Genomic DNA, 18,943 nt, shown 5'->3' with positions numbered 1-18,943 from the left:
CCTCAAAGTATTTTTTTAAGTGCATCAAATACTCTAAAATATTTTTTAGGTGTATCCAGTATTCTAAAATATTTTTATTGCCTTGGTGTCAGATGTACACAAAAAAAATACTTCGACATGACATTAACCATTATTTAACTGACTACAAGAAACTGAAATCTTGAGATTTTTTTAATTTATTACAATAATAATATTTGCTTAACATCGTAAAAATGATGGTAACATTGAAGGGAATTTTTATATTGTCAATAATTTTTGATATCATGCTCTATTCTTTCCTAATTCCTTGTCATAAGATGAAATTATTGACATCATACCAACAAAAAAAATTAATCTCTTTAATTGAGGTGAAAAAATGATGTCTTTCAAATTACATTTTTTTTCATAAATTATTAATTGAGACTTTTTAATTTATATTACGTTCAAAAATTTAGTTGTTCATACGTTTTACAATCCACCTGATAAGATAAAGCATGTTATTGGCCCCAGGCAATTCTCTCCCACAGCCACCACCTGTCGTTAAGCATACTTGTTAAACACCTTGTCTGCATATTCCCTTGTAGCAGTAAAACATACTGCTTCTGTGTAATTTGGTCCTGCGGAAGCCACTTGATCTTTGTAACTTGCAACCTTCATGCATTGGATGCAATTTAAATTGTTACTAAATCGATTTTCTCAGGAAGCTAAAAAAACATCTAGGTTGCTAATATCAGCCTCAAAATCTACATACAAACATGACATTTGTGTTACATAATGGGTGGCACATTCGTTTGCGGATGGATGAGTATGATATCCTGCCCGTCACAGACGACACCCAGAAGTTCCCTTGTATTGTTAAAGGAGGGCTCCGATGGTGCTTGGAAAACTTGGTTTCAAACTTATGGAGCAAAACTATTTTAGGCAGCTAGACAATTACTGCGATCCCTCCTTCAACAATAGGTGATTCCCAGCCTAACTGTCAAGGATCGAAGCTGCTCCATCCGCTGTACTAGCATCGCCATCGACCATATTAGCATCCTCCGGGTTGCTTTCAGGCGGTGCACTTTCAGTTACTTGTCTATCACTCATTGGAGCATCTTTTGTGTTACTTTCAAGTTGTATATCTTCAGCTGCATGGCCATCAGTCATTGAAACATCTTCGGTGTTATTTTCAAGTGGCCTATTCTCCTCTGCATGGCCATTCGAATTCTGGTCCTCATGTTTCACTTCGTTTGTATCCATGGAAGGTGCTGCGTGACTAAAGTGAAAATTATTTTGCTCATACTGATGTCTCAACATCTGTGCCTGAAATGAAAGAAAATTGAAAAAAATGATAACTTCAGAAATTTTTGTTCTGAATTGAAGAATTTATCAGAGTCCTCAAGCAGGAGATGAGGAATCCTTTCAGGATGAACCAAAATTACCAGAAGCTACAAAACAAAAGAGACGATATGGTAAATATGAGATGAGGCACACCTGGTATAGTTCTTGTATAATACTACTCATCTCATCAATGCCACTGACGAGATGAATAGGTCCAGTATCTTCAACATGCCGTTCAGTATATGATGCAATCTCATTCAAATTCAGGGCAAGTCTATCAGGTCTCTTGAGCAGAAGCTGAAATGTAGGCTGCAGCTCATAGCATTGTTCAAAGAGAGAACGGCGGCAAAACACATATAAACCAAGTCGAGCACGAGACATGGCAACCACCAATCTTCTTACATCTCGCAGGTGACCAACAAATCGAGTACGTACAAGAGACAGCAATATAAAATCATTTTGCTGACCTTGAAACTTATCAACAGTAGCGATCTGAAGGCAGTAATGAGGAAAAACCGAAGATAAGGTCAATTCTTAACATATACAATCAAAGCAACAGGATTCCCTTACAAAATCAACAGCAACAAGAGTAGACAACTTTCATAATAACTAAACCAGATTTTAAGTTCCCTTACTCAACATGTGCTGACTATATTATTACCATCCCAGATTCTTATCCTCCTAATTTTTTTGTTATTTGATTTTCCTATTATCTCCTATTTTAACATAGTCTGTTTTCTCTACCAGTATTACAAGATTCTAGCAACAAATTTGGTGTCATGGCCCCTATAAATATTCTTCCATTTCATTAAAATAATTAAGTTATTCAACGCATTTCACAGTCTAATAACACAAATCTTTCTTTAATTTAGTTTATTATTCAGCTGATGTATCCATTTTTTATACTCACAAAGTTTGGAATATTTCTTGATCTTTATAATTATCTTGTAATTTAAACCAGACTGTCATTTCCTAAAACTCAAGACACATTGGCTGTTCTGTTTGCCCATTATCTATTTATGTATTGCACTTATATTGAGTAAAAGTGACGTCATTCAGACATCTTCAATCCCCTGAACGTCTCTGTCAAGATCATCAAGATACAACAGAAGTTTTCAATATACTCGCTTCTTGAATATAAAGCCAAAAGCAAGAAGGAACTGGTTGAAAAGACGGGAATCATGGTGTTCATAATGATGTCATCTTCCATATTAGTTGGATGACCAGAATTACCAATAACCAATGCAAGAAAACAGAGGACTTCCATTAATGATTTTTCGGTTTGAGGTAGAGTTGGGCAAGACCCAAGCTACTTTTGGATTGGTGGGTTAGAAGGCTTGTAAAGAATGAAACAAGAGTGGGAGAAGGGCATACAAAAACATAAAATGATTTTGGTAGGGGTTAGATTCTGAAGGCCGAGCATTGTCATTTATTTTTCTGCATATTTTCCTGTTTGTAACTTGCTATTTTGTGATCTTGCTATTGCAGTTGGACTCTTAAAGAGGTTTCCTCTGTATTTTCATTGTTATTAGGTTTTCTGTATTTTCCTCATTATCTGGTTGATCTCCATCAGTCTGACACACAACACTAGAATTTGTCCAAGTGACTTCTGACTGTCCAGGCAAATTAAGTCATCTTCAGAAATTAGGAACTCACAATTGAAGCCATCAGTGTCAAAGAAACTAAACTCAAACTGACACAGTTTGATATGAAGTGATGAAAAAAGGACTAAGTAGCATACCTTACTAGGAGGACCGATGAAGTCATATGGAACACATCTTCTTTTTACTACATCACGGATGAGAAGTTTCTGACCATTGTATGTAGTCAAAATTGATATCTTATTTGCTGGATATCCTAATAAACGCATGTATATGTAGACACTGACAACATATTCAGCTTCCCCCTCATTTTGGTAGAACCAAGGAGAAGGCGTGGTCTCACCCTTACCCAGGTAATCTGGAACATCCACTAACTGATAGTCATAGGAAAATCCAGCGTTTGCCCTATGGAATATCGCTTCCTCCTTCACAGAAGGAAGGTCTCCCAACTCTCTGTATCTCCAATTGTAAAGTTCAGCTATACTTGGCCTGGCTCTTCCCTGGGCATTTAGCTCTATGTAAGGAATTCCCAAACGGACAAATCTTGTAAATAAACTTTGATCCATGTGGCTATACTTTTGGAAAGCCATATTCTTCACAACAGGAGGCAACTGGTGATGATCACCAATCAAGATGCAGCGTTTAAGACGTGCATGACCATCTTCCTGTCTCTGGAGTAACATTGGAATAAAAGTCTCAATCTCTAAAATTTGGGCACTTTCCTCCATTAACAGGTTGTCATACTTAAAACCTAACTGAAGGAAATCTTTCCTCTTTAGAGCTGCATGAGTACAAGTCATGGCAACAATCTTAGCCTGCTTGGTCATTAAGTAGTTGGCCCTATCTGCTGTTGACTTTAGCAGTTCAAATGCTCGACACTCTTCAAGTTCTTGGAACATAGTTTTCAGATGCCGAAAGCACCCCTTAGCAGCCCTTAAGTCCCTCTCAAAAGATTCACCAGTAAATACTGGATGTGGCGTGTCAGAAAAGAATTCTTTGAAGGGGAAGCGATCTTGAACAAAGGTAGGTTTATCTTTGTTCTGAGAACAGGCAGCAAGAAATTGCTCCCAGCGTGAATATACATGAATCAACCAAAAGTAACCTGCAGTTTCACAAGTATAACCTACATCCTCTGGCAATTGAAGAGACCTTGCCAACTTCTCCACTTCACTCAGCAACTCCAACCGTCTGACAAGCATTGCATTAACACGGCCTTGCCGGCTAAAATCAAGATCAGTTGCTAGCTCTTGTTCTCCTTGACCAAGTCTAAGAAGATAACGTGCGGGCACATCCCTCTAAATCAAATACCAAAGTAAAAAGTAAATAGATAAATAAACTTATGAACAGAAGGCAATAAGTAAAACCCACAGGCTTCCAGACTTTGCACACTTTAACACCTCTCAATAGTATTAGTCCACATTTTTAAGAGAGGGAAAAAAAAAAAAAAAAATCAATACATCAAAGCAATACTTCTTGGAAGACCAAAAACAACGACGCCTAAAACAAATCCACAATTATTTTGTATTTCCTAGCATTACAAAGATCCCAGATAAAACTCATTAAGTGTTTACTATAAAGCTTTTCAATAAAAACATAAGATGGGGACACTAATTCTAACTCAAGCAGTTGAATTCTTCAAAAAGTCACTCGTGTGCCATAATTTAATTGAAAAACCTGACAACCATCTCCTTAAAACTCAATAAGTTTTCTTCAGCAACTCTAAAAAGTTCAACAGCATTGAGCAAGAAAAATGCACAGCATATTAAGGGTATGTTTGGATTGGCATTGGGCAAAATTGTTTGACTTTTGTAACTGAAATTAGAGTAAAAGTCAGTTAAGATATCTTTGGATAAGTGTTTTTAAAAAGTCAGTTGAAAAAGTTTAAAGTTGTTTGGATGATTAATAAAAAAGTTAGTTTAGTTGTAAAATGACTGAAAACGGCATAGATTTTATTGAATAATAGTATTTGAAATTTTATGTCTTCAATGTGATAATAGTTTTAAAAATATGTAAAATTATTATGATAAAATATAAATAGTTTATTTGTGAAATTATAAAATAAAAATATTTGTTAAGAGGAAAAATTTGAAAACACATTGTAGATAATTAATTAAATATACATAATGGACAAACATGAATATAAATTAAAATTCATTTGGTCTGAATAAAAACTCATTATGCTAACAAAGGAGATGACACAGAGGGGAAAATATGAGGGTAAATCTGGGATGCTCATTTTTAATAATCATCGTTTGAAACTGCAGTTTGAAAAGTCAGATTTTTCTCCGTTGAATCCAACTAAAGTTGAAGACCAGAAGTTGGCTGGAAAAGTTAGCCTAGCCAAATAACAGTTTTTATCCAACTCAGTTTGCAACCTCAGTTTCACCATTTCCAATGAGCTTTTGGCATTTGTAACTGTGATCCAAACATGCTCTAAGATTTTTTATCAAGGAAAAAATGTACTAGAAGGAGGAAAAAGCACAAAGTGACATCCTCAACTCAAAATAAAGAACAAAAGAAGAAACAAAAGGCCTTGAAAATTAGCGTAGAGGAGTTGCCCAATCTCTGTGATAAGTTAATTTTACAAGGTTAGAACTACCATATCAACGGCTGGATAGAAATACAGATTCGTAAAACACAAATTAGATGTACGTATAAAGAAGAAATAAAATTTTACCTGCATTATCTTTTCAAACAGGTCATTCAAAGCCTGATTTGAATGAGTAATTATTAAGGTTCTTTGTGAAGGACAATTATGATATAGGACATTTAGAATTTGCACAGCTGTATCAGTCTTTCCAGTACCAGGTGGACCCACGACCATTGTTAAGCCAGGTTGAATGCCAGAGATAATCGCACCAATCTGCTCAATAGGAATGTTTACATTACATTCAATACAACAAGCATTTAAATGTGGGCTATGGTCATGCTGGATTGCTGAAAATTATATAATTGACATAGAAATGAATACACCATATTCGCAAATTAAAGGTTTCTGTGCCAGCTGCAGGCGTATTGAATCCAATATAGATTGTTAAACATGTTTTTGATACAAGATAACCATCACACATCAGGAGAAAGATAAATAAGAATATGTTTTTGCTCATGAAAAGTGATATTGTATAATTGAGAAGACGACTTGACAGAACCTGTGTGGGTGTGAATCTAACTGAATTCTGTTTTGGCTGATCTTGGGGATAAGGGCCTGGATCAGGAGGAGTATATGTCTCCACGATTAATTTTTCTTTCAAATGATTAGCATCAAGCTTATTGCCATCATTCTTTACATCAGCGGTAGACACTATATTTCCTGGAAGGGCGCCACTGTTTCCTTTTAGAGTTCGAGGAAGTCTGATCTGAAAAGGAGGCTTTGGATTCAAATTCTCTGTGGCATCAGGATTGACAAAAGAAACCTGCAGTACCAAGGAAGAACTAAGTCGTGTGCCTGATTTGATATATAATTCGAAGAAAATTTAAATCACACCATTCAAGAATGAATTCGTATAAATGTCAAATACAAACCACACCAACCTCATAATCTGAAAAACTTTCTATCAAGTGATCAGCATCCAGAAAAGTATCTTTGAAATCTACTGTCTCCAACAGATCAGGCATATTAGTCCACTGTGCTGCTGAAGGATCCCCATAACCAAGAAATATGTTTTCTAACCACTTAGGAACAATACAGTACTCATTCATCAGATCTCTTATTGAGTCCAAGATGGCTTTGAAATTGTTTTCTTTGGGCTTCCTCCTCATCAGTATATTAAATGTACCGTAAACATCTTCTGTACCATTCTCTGCAATGTTGTTGACATCCATGTAGTATTGTGCAGTATCCAAAGCCACAGTTATGGTTCTCAATTCCCCCTTTGGTGGCTTCCACTCATCACGCTTAATCTTTCCAGTGAAATCATTCATAAGAGTTCCCTCCTCATCACGAATCTCAATAATTTCACATCCTCGAACATACTGAAGGCCAAGCCTCTGTGGCACAGTAGCTTTAACTTCTTCTTCTGCAGTAAGAGGCTCAAATGATGGGCGAATAGAAAGTAAAAACATAACATCATGTTCTTTGAGAGCATCCCATTCTGATCTTATCTGTGCCCTATAACTGGAAATGCTATAAGTAACTTCTGCTGTCACGGAAGCTGGCTTGACTTCTCCTATATTAGGTTGCTTTACCTCAGTGACCTTGAACTCTTTGATTGGTACAGCCATTCTTGACCAACCACGGAAAGCAGTTTCTCCCTCGTTATTAATATATGCAAGAAGATGTGGAACGGCTTCTTGTATATCCTCACGTATTTCATATGTTGATTCCAGTCTAAAAAGATTAAAATTTCGAAGGAGATAATCATGGAGTGTTAAGAACTGTAAGTTAAGCTTTGGCAGCGCCAAACAACCTTCACCAGTGTAATTTATGCTTGGTACAACACTTTCATCCCACATAATCATCTCATTTGGATATAACGGAAGAGAATTGATGGCTTCTTTTTGTGACTGTTGTTTCTCAAAGAACGACACCATCACTTCAATAAGAAAATCAACCCTCTCTGACCAGGGATCTTCTTGGGAAACCAATTTAAGCTGCATAAAGAGGCAACTGTCAAGATCATAAATATGATGTATTGAATTTAACAAATGGATCTTTCTTTGGCCAATAATAAATGGATTGACGAAACCAGTCCGCATGAACTAGTTAGAACTCTGGCAGAACTCACAAAACGGCCTTAAAATCTTAAATACACCGCTCAATGATAACTTCCCCCCTTCCTGATGCCAGGACCAAACACTACAACAGAATTGAAGCTTTCATACAAAAATAAAGATGTACCAAAAACTGAAGGTTCATGTTTCATGTTCCAGCATAAAAACTACATAACATGTATCACTTATTCATAGCAGAAATACAATGTGTCCAAAATCCAAATCAGCCCAATTTTAATGCAGTTGATCAAGGCCAGAAGGAAGATAAAATAGAGTCATAATAATAGATAGACACATAAATATAGCAACAATCAGTTCAGCTCTAAAATTCCACATATATCATAGGGGATGCCAAAAGATCAAATGTCATGAATACGAAGATTATAAACATTTTAAAAATTTTCGACCATTATCCACACACCTTGCAGCAAACCAAGTGCCTTAACTCCTCAGGAGAAAGAACAGATAGTTTCTTAGATAGATCTGCACGCTTGTGAATCGAACCAATGTTACTCAATGCAAGTTCTCGCAGCTGCAACCACCACAACAAATGAAACAGATATTACAGTATGAAGAATAGAACAAAATTTGAATTCAATCACACAAGCATAGAATTTTTTTTTTTTTTAATTCTGAATTCAGACTAAGCTACTTTCAACGCATACCTTCTCAACCCTTTTAAATGCAAGCAGCTGAAATGATTGGAGATGACTGTAATGAGATTCAAGAACCTCATGATCTGTTAACTGTGTTCCTGTATGATCATTTATTTCAAATCCTTCATAGAATTGTAATAAGTCAACCAACTGGGCAAAAAGTTTGCCCTTTGCATGCCTATAGAGTGCGCTCAAATGGCATTTGGCCACAACAGCCACATCAGCCACAATAGGTCTTAAGTACCTAGAGCAGAAGCAAGAGGTAGAACGAACTGATGTTAAAGGAAAAATGGAAATAAATATTACAGCATAGATGAAATGATAAAAATAACATTGCAAAAGAAATAGAAGGATGCCTCCTATCTTTATGGGGTGGAGTCCATCCTCCATCAAACCATAGTTGCAAGGAAGACAAAACAACAAAGAGATTTTAACTACGAAATCAATTTCATAAAAATGATATCCCCTTCCAAATGATAAATTTAAAATTAAGTAATCAGAATAACATAATATTATATGAACAAGACAATTTGATTCTTCAGAGGAAGGAAACAAGCATATTAGCATACCTCCTTGTAGGCAATTGACTCAAGAGGTCAATAAGAAATTCTATAAACCTCTCACAATACAATACACAAGCATCATCAACCGACTCCAAATTCATAGTATCAATGACTTCATTGTCACCAGCTAACTGTCTTTGTGGAAAAACCTGGGACCCCAGTATCTGAAAAAAGGAAAAAAAAAAAAAAAAGGAAGGAATTTATACCTAATTTTCAATGTACTGAAATAAAAGACAAATTGTATCTGTGATTCAAATTCTTGACAAGATCCAACCTCCAAAAATTCTTCAATGAGATTTCTCAAGAATGTCACTTCAAGGGTAGCCGAGGGATCAGAATTCCCTTCTTTCAGAGGTTCCTTCCTTACCATCCTTTTCCACTTCTTGATCAGACTTGGATTCAGGCAAAGCTCTGTCTACACAAGTGAAGTTCAATTCCCCAAGAATGCAATTAGCAAGTATACAATCATATTCACAACTCTCCACCGAAAACAATAATTGGGAAAAGACAGTAACATTGCAACACCATAAAAATACACTTTTGTCTCATCTTACCTGAAAACGACCATAAGATAAGCAGTACCAGGATTTCAAGCTTGCTAATCTCAAGACTGTCATGCTGACAATCTCATCTTCCAAACTCTGCAATCCAAAGTTAATGGCTAAGCCGCAATGTTCAGGGAAGCTTTGGCAACAGTTTTGTTAGGATGATTTTGGCATAAATAGTAAAGGGATTGGAAATACGGAAATTATTATTCTGATTGTCAAGCTTACTGCTGATGAAAACTAGAAACAGAGAAGTCAAAACTCCATGAATACAAATAAACAAAATAATATATATCATTGATTTCAGTTTTCAATTTACAAAATTATGAAATTTACCTTAAATGTTTTAAAATTTTTAGGGAAAAAATAAACACACCGAAAGAAATACCTGCCACTCAAGGCAATAGTTAGCCTCATCAGCATTAAATCAATGCCATATTGGATGATGGGTAACTTGAAGAGCATTTTTATGAAAAAAATGTTCTATAACTCTAGTGCTGAACCCTAAAAACGCTGGAACATGTAGGGAGTGTCTCAGGAGCAAAAAATTAGTTTAGGGACCTGTTTAAAAATCAATGCAAAGAGCAGGGACTGAATTGATAATATTCATTTCAGGATCTGAACTAGATGCAGACCGTATTCTATAAGAACAACAAAGCTTTGGCCCAAAAAATGAAAATAGCATATCTGTTCCCAAACTGTTTTCATAACGTCAAGATACAGCTGAAAGTAGGATTATGCTAAAGTACAATAGTCCCTAAGTAGTGAAGAAACCAACCTTAGATAATGAAAACAGCACACCACTAATACAAAGATGCATTAGCAGTATTAACAAGCATGTTTGTTAAGTTATTGGTAACAACACACAAATAAATAAAATAAAATGTTTTGAATATGACCTAACAAAAGGAAGAAGAACCTAGCCAGCATACCTGAAAGAGGTTTATCATGAAAACTAAGTAATTGGTCTTCTCTGCTATGCATAGTTCTCTTCCCTGCAGTTAAATTTGAAATGTTAGATCCAGTATAATTTCTCTAAATATCAAATGGTGCCATCAAGTGCCAAAGAAAAAACATTTCACAGTCCAAGCCAAGGAAATATTCTTAAACATAGCACAAACAACAACAAAAAGAGATTAAACAAAAACCATCGGATGATTATTACAAGGACACATATACATTGCAAAACCAAGGGAAAAGAATACCAAACGGCCACTTAGGAGCTATGATCTCTGCCCCTTGATTTTAGAAAGATTAGAATAAGTAGCAGATAAGGGAATAGGAATTATCAATCGTATTGGGCGAACAGTCCACTCCACACAGACTGATTATAGAATTGCATGTGTTTCAGATCCTTGAACTCACTTCTCCTGTAGAAGTGGTACCTTTTTCTTTTCGTAAGTGTTTGAATCTCTAGGCTCTCTTTCATGGGTGTGAATTCAGTGATAAAACTCTACACCAAGTTTTTTAATAGGTCAACCATAAAGCACAAAACAAAGATGGCAACCTTAGTTTTTAGCAGGCCAATTACTAAACTTCAAATTGATAAAAGAAAATGGGAAGAGAAATTTGAATAATCACACATTATGGACGACCTTAACAAAAGATGCCATTCTAAATCATCATGTATGAGACTAATGCACCTAAGTCAGAAAATATTTCACCAAGATATGCAGTGTAAGAAGACAAAACAAAAAAGATGTCAACGCTGATGGGGATTTGCCAGATTGTGGTGATTAGCAAGCAGTACTGTACATTTGCAACCCACTCAAACCAGAACATACAATTGAAAGTTGCACTTCTTTATAATGCATGACTAAATCTTACAATGATAATACCACTATACCAGAGGGAAATATGGATACAGACCTCCTTCAGCCTAAGAACCTTCTCAAGAAATCCTTTGAAAATATCTTTGCGATCATAGAAGCACACCCAAGCTGCAACATTCTCTCGGAACTGCAAGTGGTGCAAGCATTTTTATTAGTTATGGAGACCTTATTTTTCTCCTAGAGATTTTCAAATTAATTCTAAGTTGCAAACAATTAACTTCATAATTATGAAGCACTGACGTACAGCGGTTAAGGTTTTTAAAATTTATTCCCTTTATTTTCTTTCTTCCCCTGTTGGCCGAACATCAGGAGAAACATTCCCCAATGTGATTTGGTCCTCGTCCTATAAATACTTGTACTAAAAATTCGTCATTCAATCCATATTCCACTATAATTACTTAGTTAATGATTCGGTTCCGCTGTCGTTATGACATTAGCAAGTAATTAGTAAGTGCTTTGCTACCTTTAGCAGCCTACGTTGTATGATAGTTCATCATAAGGAGTTAACATTCTACATTAACCCGAATAAAAGCTATGGAAGAAGCAAAATACCTTCTCATTCACCATGAGCATCATGGACATAACGTGCTCGAAAGTGGCAGTCTCTGGATCGAAATTTGGCCACAAATAATTCTCCAAATACTGACTAACCTCTAGAATCATAACCCTTTGTAGTGGGACGGGTTTATGACCCTCCTTAACCAGCAACTCTGTCTCATAAATTTTCTTAACCAATTCCGGATCAAAAAGGTTCTTGGGACGAGCAGGGTCACCTGTTATCAACCAATTAGCCTCAGCAATCTTAGTAAGTCGATCACGTTGAATCTCCGAAAGAGTAATAGTGCTTGGAAGCGTAGCCCCAGGCTTGGCCTCCACTTTCTCAGCTACCGGGTACTCAGCCACCCTATGACGACGAAAGTCGAATACTCCGGTTCCGTACACCCGCGTCATTGTGAAACCACAAGAAGTTTCAAACTTGAAGAGAAAAGGCGGTGGACTCCGATTACAATACTGAGATTATAAGCTTTCTGGCGAGTAGTGGACTAGTAGAATCGAGCTTCGTAACTCAGGGTTGAAAGAATAGGAAACCCAAGAAAAGCTTGCACTTATAACAGTAAGCTGTTATCTTCAACCGACGATGGAAAGGAGGCAGGGCAGAAGTAGCCGCCTTGCATTGTTCTCGTTGTCCCGCGATGCACTACTAGGGATTGAACGGTAACAAACCTCAGTTGGAAGTTGCCAAAGGCCAAAGCGATTCACTCTTCAAGCCCCCCAGCAGTAATTGTGGCTCGCGGTTCATTTGATCCAATCCGACGGCCGATGTGCCTAGCCGACGTCGTTTTAAATGGGACAATCTTAACCATCCATCCCCTCAAGAAACCTGACCGTCAGTTTTCACTTGGAGCTGTTTTTTAATTAAAGCCTAAATTCTTGCTCATAAGCCATACGATTAAAAATAATTAAAACTAACAAAAAATTATTTGGCCAAAAGAAAGCAGAAAATTTTAAGATACTACCTTCAGTCCTGATTATAAGAACTAGTTGACTAATTTTAAGAGATTAAAAAAGTAAGTTAAGTTAGTTATTTGTAATAAATATGTATTGTCTTTCCTAAAATATCCTTACTAATCAAGTTTATTGGTTAGAACTACCCTTATTAAAGGAAATATTTTAGAAAAAAATGCATAAATATGAGAGACAAAGTGGATTGGGATCTTATAATTAGTACTAAAATAAAAGTCAAACAAAGTCTTATATTAAGAACAGGAGATAGTATAATTAAAAATTAATTTATTTATACTGTAATTAAGGGTCTGTTTGGCTCAATGAAAAGAAAGGGAGGGGAGAGATTATAAAATTATCTGATTTGAATTGATTAGAGAGAAGGGGAAAGGATAGATTTTATTATTATCTTATTTGGCTTAGAAAAAGAAAAGAGGAAAAATATTTTTATAAGGATGATTTTATGCTTTTTCTATTTAAATTGTTTTTATATTCCAACTTTCATAATGTTCAATAAAAATTTCCATTGATAATTTTTAATTGAAAAAATATTTTTTAAGAAATTTGATAATTACATGAATGCATATAAATATATAACTATGTACAAACTGAGTGAGAAGAGAAAGAAATGCAAAAAAGCAGGATGAAAATATTAAAAAAGGTCATGAACAATTTAGGTAAGACAATTAAAAAAATATACTTTTTCTATCTAAATCTTTTTAATTTTGGAGGGGAAGGGGAGTGCAAACTTTATGAAATTTTCCCTTTCCTCCTACAAATTTTGGATTGCCAAACAAGGAAAGGGAAGCAAAATCCTCTCTTTCTTTCCAATCCCTCATACCAAACTCACTCTAAGTAATTTAAACCCAACATTCTTTTATTAATACTACATCATATTATTAATATAAGAATTAGTTGACTAATTTGGATAGATTAAAAAACTTTGGTCCTAAAAAGTAACTGACTAATTTAAAGATATTAAAAAAATAGTTAAGTTAATTATTTATAATAAATATATTTTTTAAAAAATATTATTTCCAATCAAGTATACTGGGTATAACAATTATTATCATAAGAACTATTTTAAAAATAAATGATTATAAGAGATAAAATATATTAAAATTGGATTGAAATTTTATATTTATAAAAAAAAAAATTTAAATTAAGAATTTGGATTCGGATTGGACTGGATATCAGAAAATCTCGTTTTTCGTAGGGGAGAAAAAAATCTTCCGCTTGGAAGGAGATTTTCCATGGGTTTTCACTTTTTCTTTTGACCAACGGTTCTCATTGGTTAGGCCAACACAGTTGACTTTCCCAACGGCCCTCCAACCAAGTTTTTTCAGAAATTTTCGCGGCGAAGGAAGCACGGCCGCTCCGACACTCAGTGAATTCTCTGTTCCTCGTTCTCTCAACCAAACAATGCGTAGACGATCACCAGCCTGCAAATTTTTCCTCTCTCTCCTCATTTTTTCTCTCTTTCCTCATTTTCTCATCGCCCGCTCCGTCGTTCTTCTTCTCTCTCAGGACTCCGTCAAAGAGGGCCTCACCTCATCCGACAGTCCCTCCGATCCTGACTCCGACGCCGAGTGGGACAACTTCGGTGATTCAGACACCCACAAGTCCGACGAGGAGCTCGACCCGGGGTCATGGCGCCCAATCTTCGAGCCAGATTCAGATGCCACTACCGCCGAACCGGGTACAGAGTCGGCGGCGCTTTACTACTCCGGCATTGGAAAGATTATGTCGGCGGTTAGCTCAGGAGAGGTGACGATGATGGAGGATGCTACTGGAGAGATTGAAGCGGCGTGTGAGTCGGGATATCCGGCCGCGCAGTCAGTGCTAGGGTTTCTGCATGGGATGGGCATTATGAAAGAGAGGAGCAAAGCAAAGGCGTTTCTTCATCATCACTTTGCTGCCGAGGGTGGTAATATGCAGTCCAAAATGGCTTTGGCTTTTGCATATACACGCCAAGATGTGAGCAATTTACTACCACCCCCAAAAAAAAAAAATTCTGCTTATTTTCCTAGTTACTCAGTTCTTTTAAGTAAAACATCGAAAACTATTGAGACTGCATTGCATTTTATTTGATAATAAAGTCCTGGTATTTTGGTTGCTGTTGAGAGAAAGGAATTTTTATTTTTTTTTCCTGGGAGAAGTCCTATTCGCTATAGAAAATTAGTAACACGAAATCATTAGGACAAGTAAAGATGTTAGTCGGGTAAATTGTTTAAGGACATCGGGTAGCTTTTTTATTTACAACTATTAACTCTTAATGGAACCTCTTTCACCTATCTCGTTTGCCTCGTTCTCGCTGTTTAATGAAATGTTTTGTTTGGGCAGATGTCTGAAAATGCAGTTAAGCTTTACGCTGAATTAGCTGAAGCAGCTGTAAATAGTTTTCTAATTTCAAAAGATTCCCCAGTGATTGATCAAGTTAGGATCCATAACGGAGCCGAGGAGAACAAAGAAGCTCTGAGAAAATCAAGAGGGGAGGATGATGATGACTTTCAGATATTGGAATATCAAGCAGAGAGAGGGAATGCTGCTGCCATGTACAGGATTGGCCTATTTTACTACTTTGGGTTGAGAGGATTAAGGCGTGATCATGCTAAGGCATTGTCATGGTTCTCAAAGGCCGTAGATAAGGGGGAGCCGAGGTCAATGGAACTTCTTGGAGAGATTTATGCCCGGGAGCAGGTGTTGAAAGAAATTACACTAAAGCTATGGAATGGTTTACACTTGCATCAAAACAACAATTATATTCTGCTTATAATGGTATGGGGTATTTCTATGTAAAAGGCTATGGAGTGGAGAAGAATTACTCAAAAGTGAGATTATATTTTCTCTCTGACTCTGTATTTTGATTGGTAGATGATATCTTTATTTGCCTTGGTCTCTGTAACTTGCCATATCTGAACTCATACTGGCTGATTTCCGTCAATTTAATTTTCTCTGACTAAATCACATTCTTTTCTCTGTTGCTGCATACTTCTAACTTATCACTTATATTTACACTATATCCCTTCTCCTTCATTGCTTCTTCTTAGTGGCTATGCTTGTTATCCTAAAGTCTTTCACTTTTGTAAATTTGGTTTCTTCTTTAATGTTAGAAATCCTTGAAACCTGAGAGGTATCCTTAATATAGTTACTTCTTAAGCTGGTAACAGAAATTAGGGTTGAATATGGCATGTCTTTGATAGTGGCCAAGAGTTGGGTTTTAGAAAACGGAGAAGTACATGAATGACATTTGTTGGTAACTGTTCTATCAGCTTTGCTTCTTGTCCTTAGCATTGTTTCACCCTTATGCACAGTTATGTTTTTTTTATGAAATTCTTTTCGGGTAACATATCTACAGCTATGGTTTATTTAACAGTTTGCTGTGTAAATGACAGGCAAAAGAATATTTTGAAAAGGCCGCTGAGAATGAAGATGTTGGTGGGCACTATAACCTTGGTGTCATGTTTCTTAAAGGAATGGGGGTAAAAAGAAATGTGATGGTGGCATACAACTACTTTACTCTAGCTGCTAACAATGGCCAGCCAAAGGCATTCTACCAGCTGGCAAGGATGTTCCATACCGGTGTTGTGCTCAAGAAGAATATTCCACTGGTAAGTTAGTTATTTACTTCTTTAATCTATCCGAGTGCTTCATAGTTTCCCTGCCCAATATTTGTTTTATTTCATATGATTTACTGATTCTTCCATGTTTGTATAATTATTATAGTTTCATCAATTTATCTTTAATTTTCTCTTTGCTGCGATCATGCAATATGCCAATTATTTCCCTTAAATCATGCTGGTCATTAATAACTTTGGATTGTCTGTAGGAGTTGGGACAACAATGTAACAAGAAAAATGTCATTATGGCAAAATGTCTCTCAAGTTAACTTGAAATATGATTTTTTTTTTTTTTAAATGAGGGACATATTAAATGGTGAGTCTCCCTAGTTAGGCATAATTCAATTAAGTATACTACCTTATCAGAAAAAAACTAGAACATAACAAATCTGTTGTCACAACCTATTTGTCAAGAAGAAGGTACGAAATCTATTATCATACATTTAGCATATGCTTTGCTGCTGATGCACTCAATGTTGAAATTTGCTACCAAACACATGGCATGCGATGAATAGTAATGATGGGAAGGGAAGGGAAGAGCGGAGGAGAAGAAGGGGGGGGTAACAGAACTCAATTCATTAATCTCACATGCTTCTTTACAGTTAGTCTTAAGCCACCTATTTATAGCCCTTAGCTACTAACGGTAACCTTTTCTGCTTAACCCCACCGCCACTAACTCGTAACTAAACCCTCTTATTTATTACATTAACATATCTGCACGATTGAAACTTGAAAGGTTGTATTTGTGCTTACAAGTAATGTTATTAAATTACTACTTCCAGTTCTTATATTAATTTGAAATTATCACAAAACTATTTTGAAAAGTAATTTTAAAAAAATATCAAAACCAAACAAGCCCTTGCCCTGATGGTTGCATTGCTTGTATATCTGGCTGTGAGAGAACTCACATGGCGTTTCATCGCTTGCGTTCTCTAACACAACCGCGATTAGCTTAATACCATATGTGATATATGTACTTATTGCAGTATTTGTAAGATAGTTATTAAGGAGACTAGATTTGTGAATAGGAGCCTGCAATAAACTTTTGATTTGCATTCTTGCTTTTGTTTCTTGAATTACCCCACCCAGTAAGGGCACCAGCTTATGGTTTTAGTTTTTTTTTGTTCTTAGGCTACTATGCTATACAAACTAGTTGCAGAGAGGGGTCCTTGGAGTTCTTTGTCCAGATGGGCGCTAGAGTCATACTTGAAAGGTGATGTTGGAAAGGCATTTATGTTGTATTCAAGAATGGCTGAGATGGGCTATGAGGTAGCACAAAGTAATGCTGCTTGGATTCTGGACAAATATGGGGATCGTAGCATTTGCATTGGTGAATCTGGGTTTTGTACAGATGCAGAGAGGCATCAGCGTGCTCATTCTTTATGGTGGCAGGCTTCTGAGCAGGGAAATGAACATGCTGCTTTGCTGATTGGAGATGCGTATTACTATGGTCGGGTATGTGTTTAGGCATCTTGATGCTTACAACAATTTGCTTTTGCCAAGTTAATAGTACTCCCCCCCCCCCCCAAAAAAAAAAAAAAAAACTTTCCTTCATTTTTTTCTTGCATCTCTATTTTCCCTTCAGGGCACTGTCAGGGATTATGAGCGAGCCGCTGAGGCTTATATGCATGCCAAATCGCAAGCCAACGCACAAGCCATGTTCAATCTAGGGTACATGCATGAGCATGGCCAAGGGCTTCCATTAGATCTCATCTCTTGCCAAGCGTTACTATGATGAAGCTCTAGAACATGATCCTGCTGCAAAGCTGCCTGTCACCCTTGCACTTTCTAGTTTGTGGATACGTATGAATCATGGTGACAGTTTCTTGGTGAGTTTTGTTATTAACGCATACTGTCTTGCTAGCTTATTGCCTGTTATAATTTTTAAATGGGGAGTAACTATGCTAATCTATCATTGTAGTTGCCCTTGCATCTTAGTAATGGTTCTTCGAGCTTTTTACATTTATTTAAATGATGATGGATATGTTAGATGAGTCTCCGTCTATGTAGGCCACTGCATTTTCCCCATTCCAATGAATTTTACAGTAATATCAGGGTAGAATGATTCGGATATGGTGGGTATGGTGCATATTAGCCGAGGGTGACAACTCCAACCCCCTACTGAACTCCCAACTTCTAACCTAATTTTGGCAGATTGCATGATTTGATGGGAATTTTGTAGGGGATGAATCAACACTACATTCTGTGGCCAACTAGCCTGTTAATGCTTTTATATGTATCAGATCAAACTTCTCATTTTTCGCAGCCTAGATCCTTATGACATGTCCTTTGTTTATATTCAGGTTCAAATAATTGATTCTTTGCCAGAAATCTTCCCAAAATTGGAAGCATGGATAGAAAATGTGCTTTTGGAAGAGGGGAATGCAACAATTCTCACTCTGTTGGCATGTCTTTTGACTGTGTTATATCTCCGTGAGAGGCAACGAAGGCAGTTTGATGGCGTAGCTGGAGAAGTGAATCAGCAACACCCTAATGAGCGTGGTGTGCTGGCACCCATTAATTAATGTTACTATTATTAGCCTCAAGAAAATATGAGGCATTTTTGCAGGTGCTGTTTATAAAAGGCCAATATTTTGTGTACAGGATGTGA

The 18,943-nt window shown here is 36.5% G+C and overlaps 1 protein-coding gene and 1 pseudogene across 1 annotated transcript; one reads left to right on the top strand and one right to left on the bottom strand.

The window, feature by feature from the left end:
• Positions 1-609: 609 nt before the first annotated feature.
• Positions 610-12,429, bottom strand: LOC114751427 (RNA helicase aquarius). The gene is made up of 14 exons (XM_028940104.1): positions 11,762-12,429; positions 11,247-11,336; positions 10,310-10,372; positions 9,387-9,473; positions 9,107-9,247; positions 8,839-8,996; positions 8,279-8,513; positions 8,035-8,145; positions 6,435-7,493; positions 6,053-6,316; positions 5,581-5,766; positions 3,044-4,198; positions 1,456-1,794; positions 610-1,284 (listed from the first exon to the last, which is right to left on the bottom strand). The coding sequence occupies exons 1-14, from the start codon at positions 12,158-12,160 to the stop codon at positions 952-954; spliced, it is 4,620 nt and encodes a 1,539-aa protein (XP_028795937.1). The 5' UTR covers positions 12,161-12,429; the 3' UTR covers positions 610-951.
• A 1,627-nt stretch (positions 12,430-14,056) lies between these two features.
• LOC114751423 (ERAD-associated E3 ubiquitin-protein ligase component HRD3A-like) lies at positions 14,057-18,857 on the top strand (annotated as a pseudogene).
• The last annotated feature ends 86 nt before the right edge of the window (positions 18,858-18,943 follow it).

The sequence above is a fragment of the Neltuma alba genome, unplaced genomic scaffold (assembly GCF_004799145.2).
Source record: "Neltuma alba isolate B1F8T4 unplaced genomic scaffold, ASM479914v2 tig00006916_pilon, whole genome shotgun sequence".
Classification (NCBI taxonomy): Eukaryota; Viridiplantae; Streptophyta; class Magnoliopsida; order Fabales; family Fabaceae; genus Neltuma; species Neltuma alba.
The sequence above is the reverse complement of the archived record's forward strand: the minus strand, read 5'-3'. Positions and strand labels throughout refer to the sequence as shown.

Bases quoted from the DNA above. Each gene is read 5' to 3' on its own strand.
- LOC114751427 (XM_028940104.1), bottom strand. From the start codon at position 12,160: ATGACGCGGGTGTACGGAACCGGAGTATTCGACTTTCGTCGTCATAGG. The intron at 8,146-8,278 runs GTATGCGTTGAA...TGGTGGTTGCAG, and splicing joins CATTTAAAAGGGTTGAGAAG to CTGCGAGAACTTGCATTGAG. The intron at 1,285-1,455 runs GTGTGCCTCATC...CTTTCATTTCAG, and splicing joins TTATACAAGAACTATACCAG to GCACAGATGTTGAGACATCA.